Source organism: Mastomys coucha, unplaced genomic scaffold, assembly GCF_008632895.1.
Source record: "Mastomys coucha isolate ucsf_1 unplaced genomic scaffold, UCSF_Mcou_1 pScaffold16, whole genome shotgun sequence".
Lineage (NCBI taxonomy): Eukaryota > Metazoa > Chordata > Mammalia > Rodentia > Muridae > Mastomys > Mastomys coucha.
In genome coordinates, this window is record NW_022196898.1 from 69,751,629 (window position 1) to 69,769,542 (window position 17,914).

General features: G+C 44.8%; 1 protein-coding gene across 1 annotated transcript in view; it reads left to right on the plus strand.

Annotated features, from left to right (window-relative positions):
- The window catches only part of Abca4 (ATP binding cassette subfamily A member 4), a 141,613-nt gene that overhangs the window by 37,983 nt on the left and 85,716 nt on the right, over nucleotides 1-17,914 (plus strand). The window contains exons 7-11 of the mRNA XM_031375329.1: nucleotides 110-199; nucleotides 3,380-3,620; nucleotides 5,297-5,436; nucleotides 6,280-6,396; nucleotides 7,020-7,217. Coding sequence (XP_031231189.1) covers nucleotides 110-199; nucleotides 3,380-3,620; nucleotides 5,297-5,436; nucleotides 6,280-6,396; nucleotides 7,020-7,217 — 786 coding nt within the window. The remainder of the gene's footprint in view (nucleotides 1-109; nucleotides 200-3,379; nucleotides 3,621-5,296; nucleotides 5,437-6,279; nucleotides 6,397-7,019; nucleotides 7,218-17,914) is intronic.

Genomic DNA, 17,914 nt, shown 5'->3' on the forward strand with positions numbered 1-17,914 from the left:
CGGGGATCAAATTCATGTCCCCTTGTTTATGGGGCAAGCAGTTCACTGACTAGGCCATCTCCTTAGGTCTGTAACTACATTTAATTTTTTTTTTTCCTGTTGATTCCAGCTCCCCACACTCCTTGAGAGCAGTTCTCAAGGAATCAACTTGAGATTTTGGGGAGAAATATTATCTGATCTGTCACCAAGAATACAAAAGGTAAGAGGCCCAATGTCATTAACCACAGTTTTATTATGCCTTCACACTATTTTAACCCACTCATTATATCAAGTAATTCCATTGTACCTCTTGTTTGTTAAGGAGAAATTAGTTTGTTCTTTTTATCCAGTAGTTTAATGGCATTAGCTCATGTCCTATACCATCTGTGCTCCTAGGTAGGAGGGGAAAAGAAAATAACCATTCTTTTGATGCTACATCAAGACATAGGTACCAGCCGAACCCACAACTTGTCTGCAGTAACATGATTCATTATGGACTTGCAACTCTATCTGAGGTTTTCTAGGACTGAGTGGTGCAGTAAGCAATGTGCCAGTCCTACACCGTGCCTTATTATTGTGCTTATGGCTACAATCTTTAGTGCTTTACCCTCGTACATTCACTTCCTCCCTCCAGAGTGACTGTTTTGTGTTGTTTCAGAACATATGTATACAACTTAATTAATATGTAATTCCATAAGACTTCTCAAATGTGGAAATCGGTTCCTCTACTTAAGAGTTGATTGCTCACCAGATGGTGGTGGTGCACGCCTTTAATCCCAGCACTTGGTAGGCAGAGGCAGGTGGATTTCTGAGTTCGAGGCCAGCCTGGTCTACAGAGTGAATTCCAGGACAGCCAGGGCTATACAGAGAAACCCTGTTGCAAAAAAACAAAAAAACAAAACAAAACAAAAAAAAAGCGCAAAAGAGTTGATTGCTGGGAGCCAGGAAGAGACTTGACGGATACCGTCACAAGCCTTTTTGAACACATGGTCAAGGAAGAAGAGGAAGAGAAAGGCATCTCTTTAAGTGTGATGAATATAACGCAAGGGGAAGTGACATGGAAAAGCTTTTGTTTTGTTTCCCGCCCCCACCCCCCTCCCTAGACTTTTCCCAGCTACCTTAGGCTCAGCCAACTTGGAAAATAACATGCTTGGAATCTGTCTTTATAAAATTAAGCTCAATCATGGCAAAGCAGGATCCCTGCTTGGCAGGGAGAGTGAGAGAAGGCCCCGCTGTACTGCTGGCCACCTAATGCAGCGGGAGTCTCTACCATTTTTTTTTTTTCTCTTTCTAGCATTTCAAAAGCTCAGATCTGTGTGATCATGGTGAAGTCCACAGAGAGTGTAAATACCTTCCCAAAGCATCTCAACACTTTTAATTCTGTGTGGGGGTGCTCGGGAAGAATCCTTGCCTGTTTAGATAAGAGGCCTGAGCATTTGGGAACAGGGTTCAAGCAGTTTGTATTGATATCAGAACATTTGACCTCGGTACAGTCCTTCATTTCTGAGAGCTTTGATTAACTAAGCAACATAATAATGATAATAACCCCCTCTGGTCATAAGACTCACTGTTGTTAAAGCAATCTGAGATCCCCACTTTCTTACTGAGGCGTAGACTGTGATTATAAATGTGACTCACTGTGTAGATTCCACACAGGGCTCATCAGTTCGGAAAGCAAGTGTTGGCATGTGTACAAAGAGAGAGACCACAGGTAAACATCGCTGATAGAAGTGGGAGAATGTTTTCCGTCACACCTGGTTGGATCCTAATGGTTTTTTTTTTTTTTTTTTTTTTAAATTTCCAAGTTCCTTAGAATGTAACTAGTGAAGTGTGGTTAGGGAATAAACACAGCATTGTTTTTATTTTATATTTTCCTTAAAATAAAGCCAAGAAGCCTGATGGGAACCAGGACACTGGTGCCACTTGCCAGTGTCCCCCAGACTTCTCAGCATCACAGATCTACCTTTCAGAGATGAAGCCACGGGTGCCATGACACCATAAAGAGAGAGATGAAGAATACCAGGTTCCTCTTAGTAGACACAGAACTTGAAATTTTTCATCCAATAAGTGAGACATCTTCTGTTCTTTGCTTGAATCTTAAAACACACACACAAACATACACACACACACACACACACACATACATGCACACTCTTGAGCTCAAATGGGGGTGGGGTAGGAGGGAGAAAGAACAAATCACATATTTCAGTTGAATGGAAGCACTCACATGAGATAAAATTAAGTTAACAAGACGATCTATTGAGGAGCCAGAGAGGCAACTCAGTAGTTAAGAGTGTTTGCTGTTCTCGAAGAGGACCAGAGATCAGCTCCAAGCATCCACAGAGCAGCTCTCTGTAAACCCATGATCCCAGTTCTGGAAGAATCAACAGCCTCTTCTAACATCTGCAGTCATCTGCATGCACATGTGCACATACAGACACAGACAAAAGACACACACATATACATAAATAAAAATAACATTTAAAAAGGATTATTTTCCAAGTACAGAACACTACATTCTAAAGTGTTTTGGTTTTGGTTTTGGTTTTTCGAGATAGGGTTTTTCTGTGTAGCCCTGTCTGTCCTGGAACTTACTCTGTAGACCAGGCTGGTCTTGAACTCAGAAATCCACCTGCTTCTGTCTCCCAAATGCTGAGATTAAAGGCATGCGCCATCACTGCCCAGCTCTCTCTCTCTCTCTCTCTTTCTCTCTCTTTTTTAAAGATTTATTTATTTATTATTTGTAAGTACACTGTAGCTGTCTTCAGATACCCCAGAAGAGGGCATCAGATCTCATTACAGATGGTTGTGAGCCACCCTGTGGTTGCTGGGATTTGAACTCAGGACCTTCAGAAGAGCAGTCAGTGCTCTTAACCGCTGAGCCATCTCCCCAGCCCCATAAAGTTTTCAGTCATAGAAATTTGCCATGGCTTTGCACTTCCAAAACAGGATAACAATTAGCTTATGGTGATACGTTCTCTGCATTTTTCCAAGCACACATCCCAAGGAACCCAAACAAAAGAAAGCAGACAATATTGGCATGTTTTGTGTTTTTGCTTGTCCCCAAATAGATGACAGCAGATTTTTTTCTTCTTCTGCAGTTGAATTAAGAATTGCTAAGAACATTTATGCTTCCCTTTAAATATGGAGATCGGCCTTCATTCTGTCTGCTTTAAGATTATTCAATGTCGGGGCTGCAAGGATGGCTCAGCAGTTAGGAGCATTGGCTGCTTTTTCATGTTCAATTCCCAGCACCCACAAGGCAGGTCACAGAAGTCTGTAACTTTAGTTCTAGGGGATCTAACACCCTCATAGGGACACACATGCAGGCCAAACACCAATGTACATGAAATAAAATAAAATTTTAAAACAACCATTCAAAGCCTTTTCCTTATCCTAGTTTATCCATCGGCCAAGTGTTCAAGACTTGCTCTGGGTAACCAGACCTCTCCTGCAGAATGGTGGTCCTGAGACCTTCACACAGCTGATGGGCATCCTGTCTGACCTCCTGTGTGGGTACCCAGAGGGCGGAGGCTCTCGCGTGTTCTCCTTTAACTGGTACGAAGACAATAACTATAAAGCCTTCCTGGGGGTTGACGCCGCAAGGAAAGCGCCCACCTATTCTTACGACAAAAGAACAAGTGAGTCTTCTGAGCCCCCCCCCCCCCAAGCACAAGGTTTGGAGTTCAATCCCCACAGTCCACTAAGAAGAAAAAAAAAGCAAAAACAAAAACAAACAAACAACAACAAAAAACAAAGTCAGATATGGAGCCACTTGTAATCACAGCTGAGGCCGAGACAAGAAGATGCTGGAGTTTGCTGGTCAGCTGACTTACCTAGTTCCAAGCTAGTGATAAAATGAGGTATGTAACACGCCTCAGGCTGTCCTCTGACCTCTACACACGAGCATGCACACTACACACGCACACGAATGCTCACACACCCACCCACACACTAACATAAAAAAAGATGGGTTAACATGATTCTCAACTTCTGGGTTGTGACCCCCCCCAAACCATTGAAAAATACCGATTCATTATGATTCATAACATAACATAATCTTAACATTATGATTCATAACAGTAATAAAACTACAGTTAATTAAATACCAATGAATATAATTTTATGGTTGGGGAGGGATCCCCACAATATGAGGAACTATATTAAAGGACTGCAGCATTAGGAAGGTTAAGAGCCACTGGGTTAACACTTCTAAGAAATCCCAGTCCCAGGGTTGTTTTTCCTTGCTCTTGTTAGTCTTGGGCAAAGAGATTTCTCCCAGAAATTCTCCTTCCCCTTGTAGAGGCGAATGGTGCTCATAGAAGACTAGACATGAGCCATGGAAGGCACCCAAGCCCACTTGGAAAAGGAAAAGAGGGGACATTCCCCATTGAAGTAATTCAACTTTTTCAGAAGAAGGTCAGGCAGTGGTGGTGCACGCCTTTCATCCCAGCACTTGGAAGGCAGAGGCAGGCAGAGGCAGGCAGAGGCAGGCAGATTTCTGAGTTCAAGGCCAGCCTGGTCTATAGAGTGAGCTCCAGGACAGACAGGGCTACACAGAGAAACCCTGTCTCGAAAAACAACAACAACAACAACAAAAAAAAAAAAACAAAAAAAAAAAAAGAAAAAAAAAGTTCCAGAGGAAGGTAAGAGTGATAGAGGAGAAGGCAATGCAGAGTTGCAGAGTTACAACAGAGCTCAGGCCAATAGCATCCTGGCAAAGCCAACAGGGCTGGCAAAGCCCCTGGCAAGCCTTCTGCCTCACTTGCTTTCACTCTCTTGGGCTGGGCTGGGCCCTGAAATTACAGAAATTACAAAAAGACAGCAAGAAGCACAGCAAAAGGAGTTGAATGCTGAGACAGCTACACACAAGGAGGAGAAGGAGTTAGTAGTTGTGGAATTATTTAGACTACAGCTGAGATTGCAGCGGCAGGGGTAGAGGGGAGGGTGGGGTAAGGTGGTGGGAGGGTGGGGTGAGGGGGTGGGGGTGGAGGGGAAGGTTTAGACTTTCCCTCCCTTTGGTCTCTTGCAAAAATTACAAGCAGGCTCCTCGGCTTCTCTCTTTTAAGCAGAATAAGCCACAAGAGCAATCCTGTGCTTTAACTCAGCATGGAGGCTATTGTCAGGGGGCACTGTGGCATTCTCTCTCTAATGATGAGCTTGTTATTAGTGGGGTCCAGCCTAATAATTCAGATTATTTCTCAAACCGTCCAGTGTGGCGTTGAATGAGAGATAGGCATGTGACTTGATGCACTAATGACCTTGTTCAGTTATGAGCAGTGGGGAGCTTTGAAAAATGTCCCTTCTCTCTTGACAGCATCCTTTTGTAATTCATTGATCCAGAGCCTGGAGTCAAACCCTTTAACCAAAATAGCCTGGAGGGCAGCAAAGCCATTGCTGATGGGAAAAATCCTCTTTACTCCGGATTCCCCTGCTGCTCGAAGGCTACTGAAGAATGTAAGATCCCAGCTGGTGGAGTTCTCTTGTGTCTTGGACCTCCCAGAAGACAATGATGTGCGCGCGCGCTGGCGTGCACACATGCTCACTAGTGTGTAGTGTGTATGTGTGTGTTTAAATAGGCTCCTGCCAATGACTCCCCCCCTGGCTTATTTTTCCCTAAATGGATTCCTGGGTTTCCTCCCCCAAGCACAGTCATGGTAGGAATGCCTCCATCTGGTACCCTGCCTGGACCCACCCTCTCAGAAGCAGCCTGCAATGGACTTTTCTTTCCCACTGTGTGACTTATATCCCTAATGGAAGTGTTCAGCATTTTTTTTGATCCCTGGCTTCCTAGAACAGGCAAAGATGGGGAGGATGAATATTTGCTCACTAGGATCCCAAGTATAACTTAATGAGGCTTGGAATCAGTAACATCGTTATTACGCATGTCTCTGAGGTACTAACAAATTAGATCCTGTCAATCCTGGAGTCTGAGGAATGGCAATATTCTAGGAAAGGAAAAGTGCTTCCAAGAAGCCCCCGTAGGCTGGAGAGATGGCTCAGCTGTTAAGAGAACTGGCTGCTCTTCCAGAGGACCAGGGTTCGATTCCCAGCACCCACATGGCAGCTCATATGTGGTATATAGGCATACATGAAGACAAAACACTCATATACTTAAAATAATAATAAGTTATTATTATAAAAAGATGAGGAGGAGAAGGAGGGGGAGGACGGGGAGACAGGGAAGAGAGGAGAGCTTTGCCTTAATAGAACACCTTAAAGGTTTATGACGAGGGCTGAAAAGACAGAAGCAAGGGTTCTTACAGCTTCTTCTGTTTCTTTCTGTGTTGTCTATCTTAGGCCAACTCAACTTTTGAAGAACTGGATCGAGTTAAGAAGCTGGTCAGAGCCTGGGAGGAAGTGGGGCCCCAGATCTGGTACTTCTTTGAGAAGAGCACTCAGATGACCATGATCCGAGTAAGGATGCTCATGACATAGGATGGGGAGGGCTGTGGAGACAGTTCATTCCAACTCCATCCAGACCAAGCTGTAGCAGACAGAACCTCAAGCACTAGCCTGGAAATGTCATCAAGTGGCGTCCCTGGCGTTGGGTGGGGAATATACTTCTTGAATTCTGTGGGACAATTTAAAAGTTTGCCCCAAGGTCAGTATTTTTCCCATGAATTTGCTTGAAGCCCTCGGGCTCAAAGGGGTGTCTCCTGAAGAGGCCAGAGTGCCAAGATGGTCACTTCTATCTGTCTGGCCTCGTTTGCAATTTTGTAAAGCCCAGGAGGCAAGAGTTCTCAATAGCAAGGCAGTTAAGATGAGAACAAAACAGAAAGCCATAAAAAGGAAATCTTCTATATTGTTTGTTTTTATATGCTCAGCAATATCCCTCCCATGCTCTCTGTCTTGCCTCTTCTCTACTCTAGAAGCCCTTGTGTTGGATGAAAATGACAGAAGTTCAAGCCTGCCAGCTTGTTTAGTGAGCCTTCCTGTCTCACTCAGTAATTGTTAAAAATCTGATATGGTTTCAGAATAAGGCCCAAAGAGCCTGTGGAATTCCTAATTTCTAAGACTATGGTTTTTTTCTTCCCAAGGATACCCTGCAGCACCCAATGGTAAAAGACTTCATAAATAGGCAGCTCGGAGAAGAAGGCATTACCACTGAAGCTATATTAAACTTCTTCCCTAACGGTCCCCGAGAGAACCAGGCTGATGACACGATCAGCGTTGACTGGAGGGATATATTCAACATCACAGACCGCTTCCTACGCCTGGCTAATCAATACCTGGAGGTAAGAGGCAGCACTCCACCTGAGGACCATAGTGAACCTCTTGAAGATAATGTCCTGGGCGAGGCTAGAGACCTGTTAGCCAGTCAGCTGATATTGGATTCAGTCTTTCTTCTTTCCCACAAAGACGTAAGGGTTCTGTGGCCATCTGACATTCTCCTCTAGATTTGCATGCAACTGTCCTCACATCACAATCTAACTTCATGACTCCTCTGGCTCTCTCATTTTCCCTTTCAGCACATATCCATTCCCAGATATCTCCTGGTCTGCCATTGTCCCAACGACCTTCTGTTGGCCAGTGTCCACCAAACCTTGAGTCTGAGTCTGGTGGATTGCTGGACCCTTACCCCAAAGTCTCAAGGGCATGTGAGATTCAACATGTATCAAAAATCAATTCATGTCCTCCTTTCCTAGGAAATCCCTGCACTTCTAATGCCAATTAATTTCAGCAGCCCTCGCTCAGATTCTTTTTGTTGTTGCTGTTGTTTTTTGAGACGGGGGTTTCCCTGTGTAGTCTTGGCTGTCCTGGAACTCACTCTGTAGACCAGGCTGGCCTCGAACTCAGAAATCCACCTGCCTCTGCCTCCCAAGTGCTGGGATTAAAGGCATACGCTACCACTGCCTGGCTTTTCTCAGATTCTTAAGCCAAGAACTTCAGGGCCATCTTTAATTTTCCTTTCTCCTTCACTGTCAGAGCGAGAGTGTGTTACTTGGTCCCATTTCTGTGCTACATGTTTTTGTATCCACATGCCCTAACTCATCCCCCAGCAATCCCATGAAGTGTGTAATGTTATTGCTGCCAGTATGTAGACATAGAAGCCAAGATTGAATAAGATCCCACAGCCATGAGAAGTACCAAACAGAGTCCAAATTTGGGTGTGCCTGAATTCAGAGCCAGCCCTGATGACCTCTTTCTTCCCCTGTCTCACCCAGTCACAGTGCTCGGTCTGTTTTCCACCTTCCAATTATCTCTCAACTCTAGGTCTTGCTCTCTGGGCTCTGGGAGGCCTAGAGGCCTTGTACCAGCCTGAGCGGGCAGCTTTCTCTCTAGATTCCAGGGGTTTGCTCTCTGTTAATCCAGGCATCCCTCCACGAAGACACCAACATCACATTCCAAACACACATCTGCTTGCATCACTCAAATGTTTAAAGTCCGAATGACTCAACACAGAAACATCCGGCCTGTTTCTCTCCATTGGTAATGCCTCAGCTGCTGACAGCCCTCAGCGCTCATCCTTACACCAGAACATTCCACAGAAGGAGGGGAACGCCTTTCTACAGCATAAGCAATACCCCCAAAGGGCCCCCTCGCACATCCCACTCCATCAGACTTCTGGGTCTTAATGCCTGGGGAGGGGAGTAGTTCTGACTGGGAGAGCTGGTACACGTGCCGCTGTGGGAGACTTTAAGCAAGATTCCTATGAAGGGAGGGAGGGAGTGTCCCAAAAGAAGATGAAATATGTGTCTGCTCAAGCCTGTGGTGACTTTTTTTTCTTTTGCCACCATCTACCTGTTCCTTCTTGTTTGTTTTCTTTGTGGTGCTGGGGTAGAACCCAGGGCCTTCTACACGCCAAGCAAGGGCTCCACCAGGGAGCTGCATCTCCACAGTCCTACACAGTCCTACGCAATTGGAGACTTTGCCCTCAGGTATTCCTTCTGCTGTCTCACAGGCTTGGAAATTCACGATCTGCAGCCCTCCCCTCAGACCCCTCAGACTCCTGTTCAAGTACAGTGAGCTGTCTGTGGGTCCATTTCTAGCTTAACCATTGAGATGGGTTACCTGGCATTAGTGGGCACATTTTAGTCATCTTCAGATCTCAACCTCACAGCCTCCAAGGTTTTCACATCTAAAGGTTGATCACACCCAATGGGCTGGGCCTCAACCTCCAAAAACCTAAGGCCATCAGGAGGCTGAAGGTGCTTCTAGAAACAGGAAAGGGAGTTCATCTGAGGCCTCTAGGGGTGAGTGCTTCCATCCCAGACGCTGAGGCCTAGGAATCACTCACTTGTGAGAAAAGGCCTGGCTTTATGTGTTCTTGGCTGCTCTTGAGGACTCCCACTTCCCTGGGGCCACAGCGTTCCCTGGAGCCTCCTTCTCTGGAATCCTGGACATTGACATCCCTGCGCACGCTGCTGAGGTATCTTCTCCGCTCGCTCGTATGAAGCAGGGTGGCCCAAGCACCAGAGTTAAAGTAATCCCCATCTTACCAGAGATAATAATGACCTTAGATGCTTTTTATAAAACACAGTCTGAGCATCAGCCTAGACCAGCTGGTTGAGAATTTCCACAGAAGAGCCCTGGTATTGCACGTTTATTTACAGATGGAGGGGTGCAGGGTGAGAGGGAAGCAGCTTGCTGCCCCCATTTACAGTTATCAACTGATCTCTTCCTCTCTTGTAGTTAAGCCCCCACCACTGCTACTGCTGCCCCACTGTCTTAATCTTAGGACAGACAGAACCTGGGCATGGGCATGGCTATGCCAGGGAGCTGATTTATTCCTATACTGGTTCTCAACAGTGGTTTTCTTTGTTTTTGCTTTTGGTTTTTTTTTTTTGTGAGGTATATGAAGAATAATTCTTATCTTTGACTTGACTTTGTATCATGTATGAAAAGTTCCTTTCTTCCTTCCTCCTTTGTTCCCTTCCCCTCCCTCCCACTCCCTTCTTTTCTCCCTTCCTCCCTGCTTTCTTTCCTTCCTTCCTATCATACCCTACCAACTAGTTGTTTTTTTTTTCTAGGCATCTTGTGTTTAATACAGTAGCAATAGGTGCATAATGGGAGTCATTCTCTTGAACAGTTCCTCAGTCTCCATACTGATACTTGGCTTGTTCTGAGAATTAAATGAGCTAATTCTCACAAGACACTGTCGTAGAAGAAGCATTCATCACTATCAAATCTTAAAGTACAAAGAAACCCAGCCTAAGTGGAACATGGCCCCCAGCTGGTGGTGTGCTCTGAGCTCCTGAAGCTGCTGACCGACCGGATATCTAGCTTCTCAGTCACTGGGACTTCCCCAGGGCTTTGCCGTAAGACCACGGTGGCCAAGAGTCAGTGGCCTCCCCGTGGGCACCCCTACAAGGCTTTTGATAAAAGCAGGGGTGATGATTCAGTTTCTTATCGTCTTGCCCTTGGGGGGTGAAGGAAGCAAGGAGTTAGGGGACAGGAAGGAGAAGTCAGAGTGGGAGAGACACACAGTGAAGGACAGGGGCCACCACAGTTGCCACAGGCTGGCCGATCTGGGCCTCCCTCAACCCGCGGGAGAACGGGGGTCCTAGTCAGGTCGACAAGACATAGGCGAAGAAATGATGGCAGAGACAACACATGAAGTACAGGATCTGAATGTATTTCTTAAAAATGTTATCAGACTTTTACAGTCATTGCAAAAGAGAGATGGTAAATCTGGCAGCTCAATAGTTGAGGTACATCTGAAGCTATCTAAAACATACTGGGTCTAAAGCTGCAGCTCTCTCCTCTGAACTGGTGCTGCATCCCCTGGGCCCAAGCGCTCTGGGCCTGGGGGACTGCGGATTGCATGAGTCTGAGTCCTAGCCCATCTAAGTTCTAGTGCTAGTCCTGCATGCAAGTCCAAGTCCTTCTCCTTCTCCTAGTCCTAGTACAAAGTGACAAGCAGGCTTAAGTAGCATACAGCAAGCAGGGCAGATGACAAGAGTCACGTAGGCAGGTGACACATTAAGGTCAGTGATCTTACTGACCAAGAGCACGTATCTAGTGGTGAAGCGGGCGGGAGAGCAATGGTGCCCCTCCCTGCTGGGGCTAATTTGGTATTCCTATACTAACTCTCTGGTTCTTGCTGGAGGCAGTGACTAGGAGGTTTTAATCTAACACTTCTAGCTAATGTCCTTGAGTGGAAGCCCTTCTTTATTCTCTAGTATGTAAAACATTTCTAACTATTGTGAACTATCTATTAGCCTAAGGAATGTGCTAGATCTCTGTTGCTAGCTCTGGCAAGGCAGGTTCCTAGAGAGAAATTCCAAGCAATGGATAGCTTGGTATTAAACTAGGATAGGTTGGTAACATTGGGTTGGCCAGGAAACAGTGCCCAATCTTAGCAATTTATGAATCATTTCTTGAGGTACCTTTATGCCTAATTATGAGGGCGTGTTGACAATTGGAAAGACTGATCTGGAACACGTCTGAGTTAGGAGATACCAGCGACTGTCTATCCAGGAGGCACAGAACTCCTTTTGGATTCTTATTGCCGATTATCCTTAATCAGGATTTTATCCCCGATATTTTGGATGTGACTGGAGTAGACGAGTGTTCGTGGCACACAGTCTCCTTCTGAGTCTCAGCATCTGCTCTTGTGTTTTGGGGCTATCTGGAGGAACCTTGACAAACCCGAGTAGCATGCTTGCCATGGAGCGCCTCTCTAACAGTTCTAAAGGTTTCTCCAGGCCAGGGCAACTAGTGTGCTGCCACCTATGCCTTATTAAAGAATGCCAGCTTGGTAACTCCCTTTCAATCATAGGACTTGTGCTAATGAGTCTGGGACACTTCCTTATGGGCCAATGTAGGAGCCTACATCCGTGCCTATCCTAAAAAAAGAAAGCAAACCCAAAACACTTATGAAAAATTGGGCAAATGAATCCTGTTATCCATAACAATGGAACACTTAATTGTGATACTGAAAAATAACAGACGCTCAGAGAACAAAGAAGACATCTCTAAGCCTTCCCTCATTCTGGGAAGCAAGAGTGATTCAGTAGATTTTTTTTTTCTCAGTGACCAGAAGGGCTAAATCTCTTCCTTCCTGTTTAGGGTGAGGCCTGTCCCATGGATGGAGCACCCTGAAGGATATCCACTCTCTGAATCTGTCTTGTGAATCCAGGTTAAATAGCCGTCCATAGGACTGTCTGACCTGTCCCACAGGGCTTATGAACTGGAATCTCTGCTTCTTATGAGTCATTCTGAGAAATTTGACACTCTAAGGCTTGATTTTTTTCTTGTCTGTATAATTCTAAGTAGCAATACAAGGTCATTGTGGAGGACAGGATGAGAGAGGGAGCACTTAGCGCGTTCATCAGACCTGCCTGTAAATGCTAGGCTAGGCTGCGGGGGCTCTTCATCTAGAAGGTGGGGCAGGGTCAATGCCTCTTCTGGGCAACTGTGGAGATGACATGAGACACTCTGGACTCACACCAAGAGCATGTACACATGGCAGCTGCTGCTCTGAACCATGAGCCAAGTAAAGAGTGTACCGTGTCTTATACTCGGAAATGCCTGAGCGTTAGTCAAGACTTCTCATGCTGATCTCTGGCTTAGCCCCAGCGAACTGGTTTAGAGTCACAGTTGGGTCTGTCTATTTCCAAAGCCTAGGAGGGTAGCCCTGGGGCATGCTGGACTTGGACAGTGATCCAGAGGCAGAGAACCATTCTTATGCTCCACCAACCTTCTGGATAAAGTTTTCTGTGGACTCTCCCTCATCCCGTAGCTAATTGCTGGCTTTCTGCTGATCCTGAGAAATAAAGGTTAAAGTGAGACAGACCTCTTGGTTAGAAGATAGACATTTGTTTAGAGATAGCCATGCTAGTGACATTTGAGGACCTGCACATCTCTCTCTTTTTTTAAAAAAAAAATTATTTATTTTATGAATATGACTACTCTGTAGCTGTACAGATGGTTGTGAGCCACCATGTGGTTGCTGGGATTTGAACTCAGGACCTTCGGAAGAGCAGTCAGTGCTCTCACCCATTGAACCATCTTACCAGACCTCTACATCTCTTACATGTGGAGAGGTTATTCCCAGATACCATTCTATTACCTACATCTCCAAATCTAGGGAGCCTGAACTTTAGCAAGGAGTTTATAGGTAATAACTCATGGGGAGTATGCTGGTTTATTTGTTATTTCCTTTGTGTGTGTAGGAGAGGGCGGTGTAGGGTGTACCGTGACGTGTGTGGAAGTCAGAGGACAACGTGTAGAGTGATTTCTCTCCTTCAACCATATGGGCTTCTAGGGTTCAATTCAGGTTTTCAGACTTGGAAGCAAGTGATGCATGCACATTTTATTCATAACCTCTTTATGTCTCTGCCCACATGTTTTCCATAGAAAAGCACAATTACAAAAAAATCAACAAATTATCCCTCTGATTACCCTTTAGTGGAAATAAATATTTATACTTCTCCTCTTCATTATTTTTTTTGTTGTTGTTGTTCAGCAAAAGGTTAGGCCTAGCATGAATCAAATACTATTTACAGTTCACAGTGGATTTGAATTTCTTAGTACATTTGAATTTCAGGTCTTAAGTTTCATATCAGGAAGCTGAATTCAGCCAAACTTTAAAATAAAAATATCTCTAATCAAAGCATAAAATTGAACTTTAATCAGTAACAGCTACCTTTTGCTAAGACTTGAGAAAAAAAATGTATTCACTAACTGCTTTTCTTTGGCTATTAGCCCAGCCAGAGTACAGAACTTTTTATGAATTTGATGGTTTTTATTTACTTGACTTATCAGACTTTTTTTAAACTACTTTTCCTTGGCACCTTTAATACTTCTGGCCACATGCCACCACCACCCAACCATGGTGTTCTCTGGAAACATATTTTTCAGGCTAACTTAAGGGGGAAATTGGATAGAGAAATGAGGTCAGATTGGGTAAGGTGTTGTAGAATTAGATGTGCAAATATTGGCTGAGTACCCATGTTATTTTCTTCTGTTAGCTCCATGACCCCAGAGACTGGGAAGGTATTGTGGGAGACTTAGACAGGGGACAGAAGTCTATACCACAAGGGTAATTCTTGTTTCAAGGACCATGAATTAGGTCCTAAGCAACTCACAATCACTGTATCTGATGCCTCTTTGATCTCTCAAAGACCTAGGACTCATGCAGAGAAAAGCAAACAGGTGGAGGTAGGCTTAGGACAGTGGTGGAGGTGGAAAGGGCTGTGTGTGGGTCCTCGGGGACAGGCCTGTGTTGGACACCATCGTCTCTGGCAGCACTCCTGTGTGCCAGGTAGCCCATAATTGCTGTCACTGCATAGAGTTTAAGGCAAAGACTCTAAGAGGCTTGACTTCCTGCCATGACACAGCAGGTAAATGGGGACTTCAGAATTCTAACCCAGATCTGTACTGACTTCAGTGATGGCATTCTTTTCCCTGTAACATACAAGGTCCAGAGGCTCTAAAGTATTATTTGCTCAAATTACATATCAAATCCAATAAAGATAGCAATTTTCTTTTAAGGATTTATTTATTATTATAAATAAGTACACTGTAGCTGTCTTCAGACCCAGCAGAAGAGGGCGTCAAATCTCATTACGGGTTGTAAGCCACCATGTGGTTGCTGGGATTTGAACTCAGGACCTTCGGAAGAGCAGTCGGTGCTCTTACCCGCTGAGCCATCTCACTAGCCCGATAGCAATTATTTTACATTATTTGAAATGAGTTAGTCTTTCTCTCTCTCTCTCTCTCCTTTTTTTTTCTTAAAAATAACCAGATTAAAATGAGAACTCAAAAAGGTCGGAGTTCATTCTTTTGTGTAGGTAATTACATGAATTGACCTAGAGACGACTAATAATTACTGTTAGCCCTTGACTCCCCAGAAGTCCCTCTGTAAAAATACAAAAGCAAGTGTCCAGTCATCCAAGTCCTGATAGCTCTTCCACAGGCTTTCTTCTTCCTTACATGTGGCTGCTGGTAGAGGCCCGTCCTCTCTCCTAGCCCCTCATAGGTCTCCGGGATCTAGCTTTTCCTGATCAGCTCCCACATCCTCTCCAAGGAGATATTGCTTAAACCCAGGCCTACTGTGAAATATGGCTTACCAGTCCTCAGGAGTGTCTCGTCACTGTGAAGGTGCTGCCTCCTCCACAGCTCTTTCCCATCCTGTGAGACTGGCCCAGACCTCTCAGCTTGCAGAGTGCGGCCTTCCCTTAGTTGTTGTCAGCTCTGGCTGGCCACACCTACATCCACAGGTCTCAGTAGGGTTCCTAGCCTTATTCCTTCCACAGGAGACCAGTCCCAGTCGTGACTTGTCCACACCCAACACGCTGGCCTGACCAAACTCCATCTTTTTTTTCCGTTTTGACTTCTCAGCATGGCTGAGTAGGTATCTAGTAGCATAAAGTAGACACCAATAAATGCTAAACCTAAGCAGAAAATAATGTTTGTGCTGAGCCTTAAAGGTTAAATCCACTGGCTAAGAAAATCAGAAAGACAATTTCAGGCAAAAAAAAAAAGGGGGGGGGGGCGGGGCTGGAGAGATGGCTCAGTGGTTAAGAGCATGGACTATTCTTTCAGAGGTCCTGAGTTCAATTCCCAGCAACCACATGGTGGCTCACAACCATCTGTAATGGACACATTAAAAAAAAAAAAAGTAAATAAAAAAATTTAAATGAGACACAGAGGTATCAACCCACTGGAGAAGTTCACAGGGAACAGGACTCTGAACAGAGAGTAGATTTAACATTGAAAAATGCTGATTGAAAAGTAACTTTTGTTCAACTGATGTAATTGTCTCCGAGGCTTACTGCCTCCGTCTGCTAACCTAGGCTTAGTCCTAGAAGCCTCTAGCCTCCATACAATCTACCCTAGGCCTAGAATGTCTCAGCTTCTAAGACTTACTGCTGAATAAGCTCACCTGTTCTAGTTTTTTCTGACTTCTGGCTGGCTGGTTCAACTTAGCCGTTCTAGCTCCATGCTAAGTGATTCAATCTGGCTTCTCTCTTGGCCTCTGACTTTTTGCTCTGCTTGGCCTAAAACCAATTCTACTGATCAGTTCTAATCTTCTAGCTCCTCTTCATTCTCTGGCTCATTCTATCTTTACCTTTGTCTAGAGTGTTCTCTTTTTAACCTCTCTCCAGGTAAAACTGTCTCCTCTTTTGTTCTCTCTTTCACCTCTATTTCCTGTCTGTTTTTGTGTTTTGTTTTGTTTTGTTGTTTTTTTTTTTTTTTTTTTTTTTTTCGAGACAGGGTTTCTCTGTATAGCTTTGGCCGTCCTGGAACTCACCCTGTAGACCAGGCTGGCCTCGAACTCAGAAATCCGCTTGCCTCTTCCTCTCAAGTGTTGGGATTAAAGGCATGTGCCACCACTGCCCAGCATTTCCTGTCTCTTTTTGTGAGAGTTGGGCATATCCTATTCTGTCAAATCTTTCTCTGATTCGTCACTTTGTCTGCCACTCAATTAGATATCACTTTTAAATGTGGGTGCTTCCTTCTACAAACTAACTTTGCCTTCACTGCTTGGGTGTGTCTGTATTCCATCCAGATGTATTAAAGGGGTGCTCTAAGGGCTAAGCCACACCACAACTAGAAACAAGGTTGGTTTTTTTTTTTGTTTTTTGTTTTTTTGTTTTTCCAGTAAATAATACAATTTCAGGGCTCACCGTTTGAGTGTGATCAAACATCCTGCAACTGGTGATGTCTGGACTTGGCCAGCATGACTCATAAAAGCTTCATTCTGTGTGTGACAAGACACACTCTTCAACAGCTATGTCTGGGCTCTGATACTGGGGACAACATAGCTATACATCTATCTGAAAAATGAGGATAACCCAAGCTATTCAGGTAACAGCCACTAGTGGGCAGAACTCAGTGTTGGTGGTACAGAGTGGTCCTACTGGTCAGCGCACATATAGCCCCATTATTATTCAACACAGTAGCCCTCACCTCCAGGTGTTGTTGGAACAATGGAACAGGAAACCAGGAGAGCTAAAGTGTTGGGAAGTTATTAGTCCAGTGATGGTGACTTTCATTGGAACCAGCTGGGTAAAAAGCAATGCCCTGGTGGCTTTGCACCGTTGTGAGTCCTAGTTCTTCAACCTCGCCTTTTTATTTATTTCAATACTACATTTATCCATCTATCTATCTATCCACCCACCCACTCATCCATCCACCTATCTATCTATCTATCTATCTATCTATCTATCTATCTATCTATCTATCTTCTATATTGGTTAGCCACAATGCATGTCGTCACTCTTCGTAAGTAAATGTTTCAGAAGCCTGTTCACACACTGCCTGATATACACAATACTATCTAGTACAGCACCTTGCCTCTAATTTACCGTCCCAAGCAACCCAAATAGCCCAAAGTGGTTTTACACTGCGGCTTTTTCCATGTAGTTGGAAATAAATCTTGAAGGGTGCAGTTTATACATCTGCCAGGAAATTAATTCTGGGATCTTTGCCCACTTCCATGGTGTTTTTCAAAAGGAGCCCAGGTGCCTGCATGAATGCGGTCGGGACTACAGGAGGCTTCCACTAGAGTTTATCAGCTGTTTTGGAGAGAGGTAAGGTAGGATTAGAAAGCCTCAATGCCTCCCTTATCTCCCAAGACCGGCCTAGATGCCTTTGAGGTTTCATGGGCAAAATATGGCTATTTATGCACAACTGTCAGCGCAATGTGCCAGGCGCCTTTGATTATCAAGTTCAAATGAGAAGGACGTTTCCTCATGGCCTCCACGAGACATAGTTTACCACGCAATAGATAACTCCATGAATCTATGACTTAATGTTTATGAACTGGATACCAAGAGGTTACAACTGAAGAAGGGAGCTTGCTCCCCCTGTAGCTTCTCCTCCAAGGTGATGTTTTGTTTAGCTGTGTCAACAAATGAATGTCTTCTGGCAAGGGCCTGGGCACAGGGGCTCCAGCCTTTCTTTTCCAGCAGGTTGGGCTCTCTTTCCAGAAGCTGGCCACTGTGATAGGGAGCTGCAGGAGAAGTGTGTGTGTGTGGGG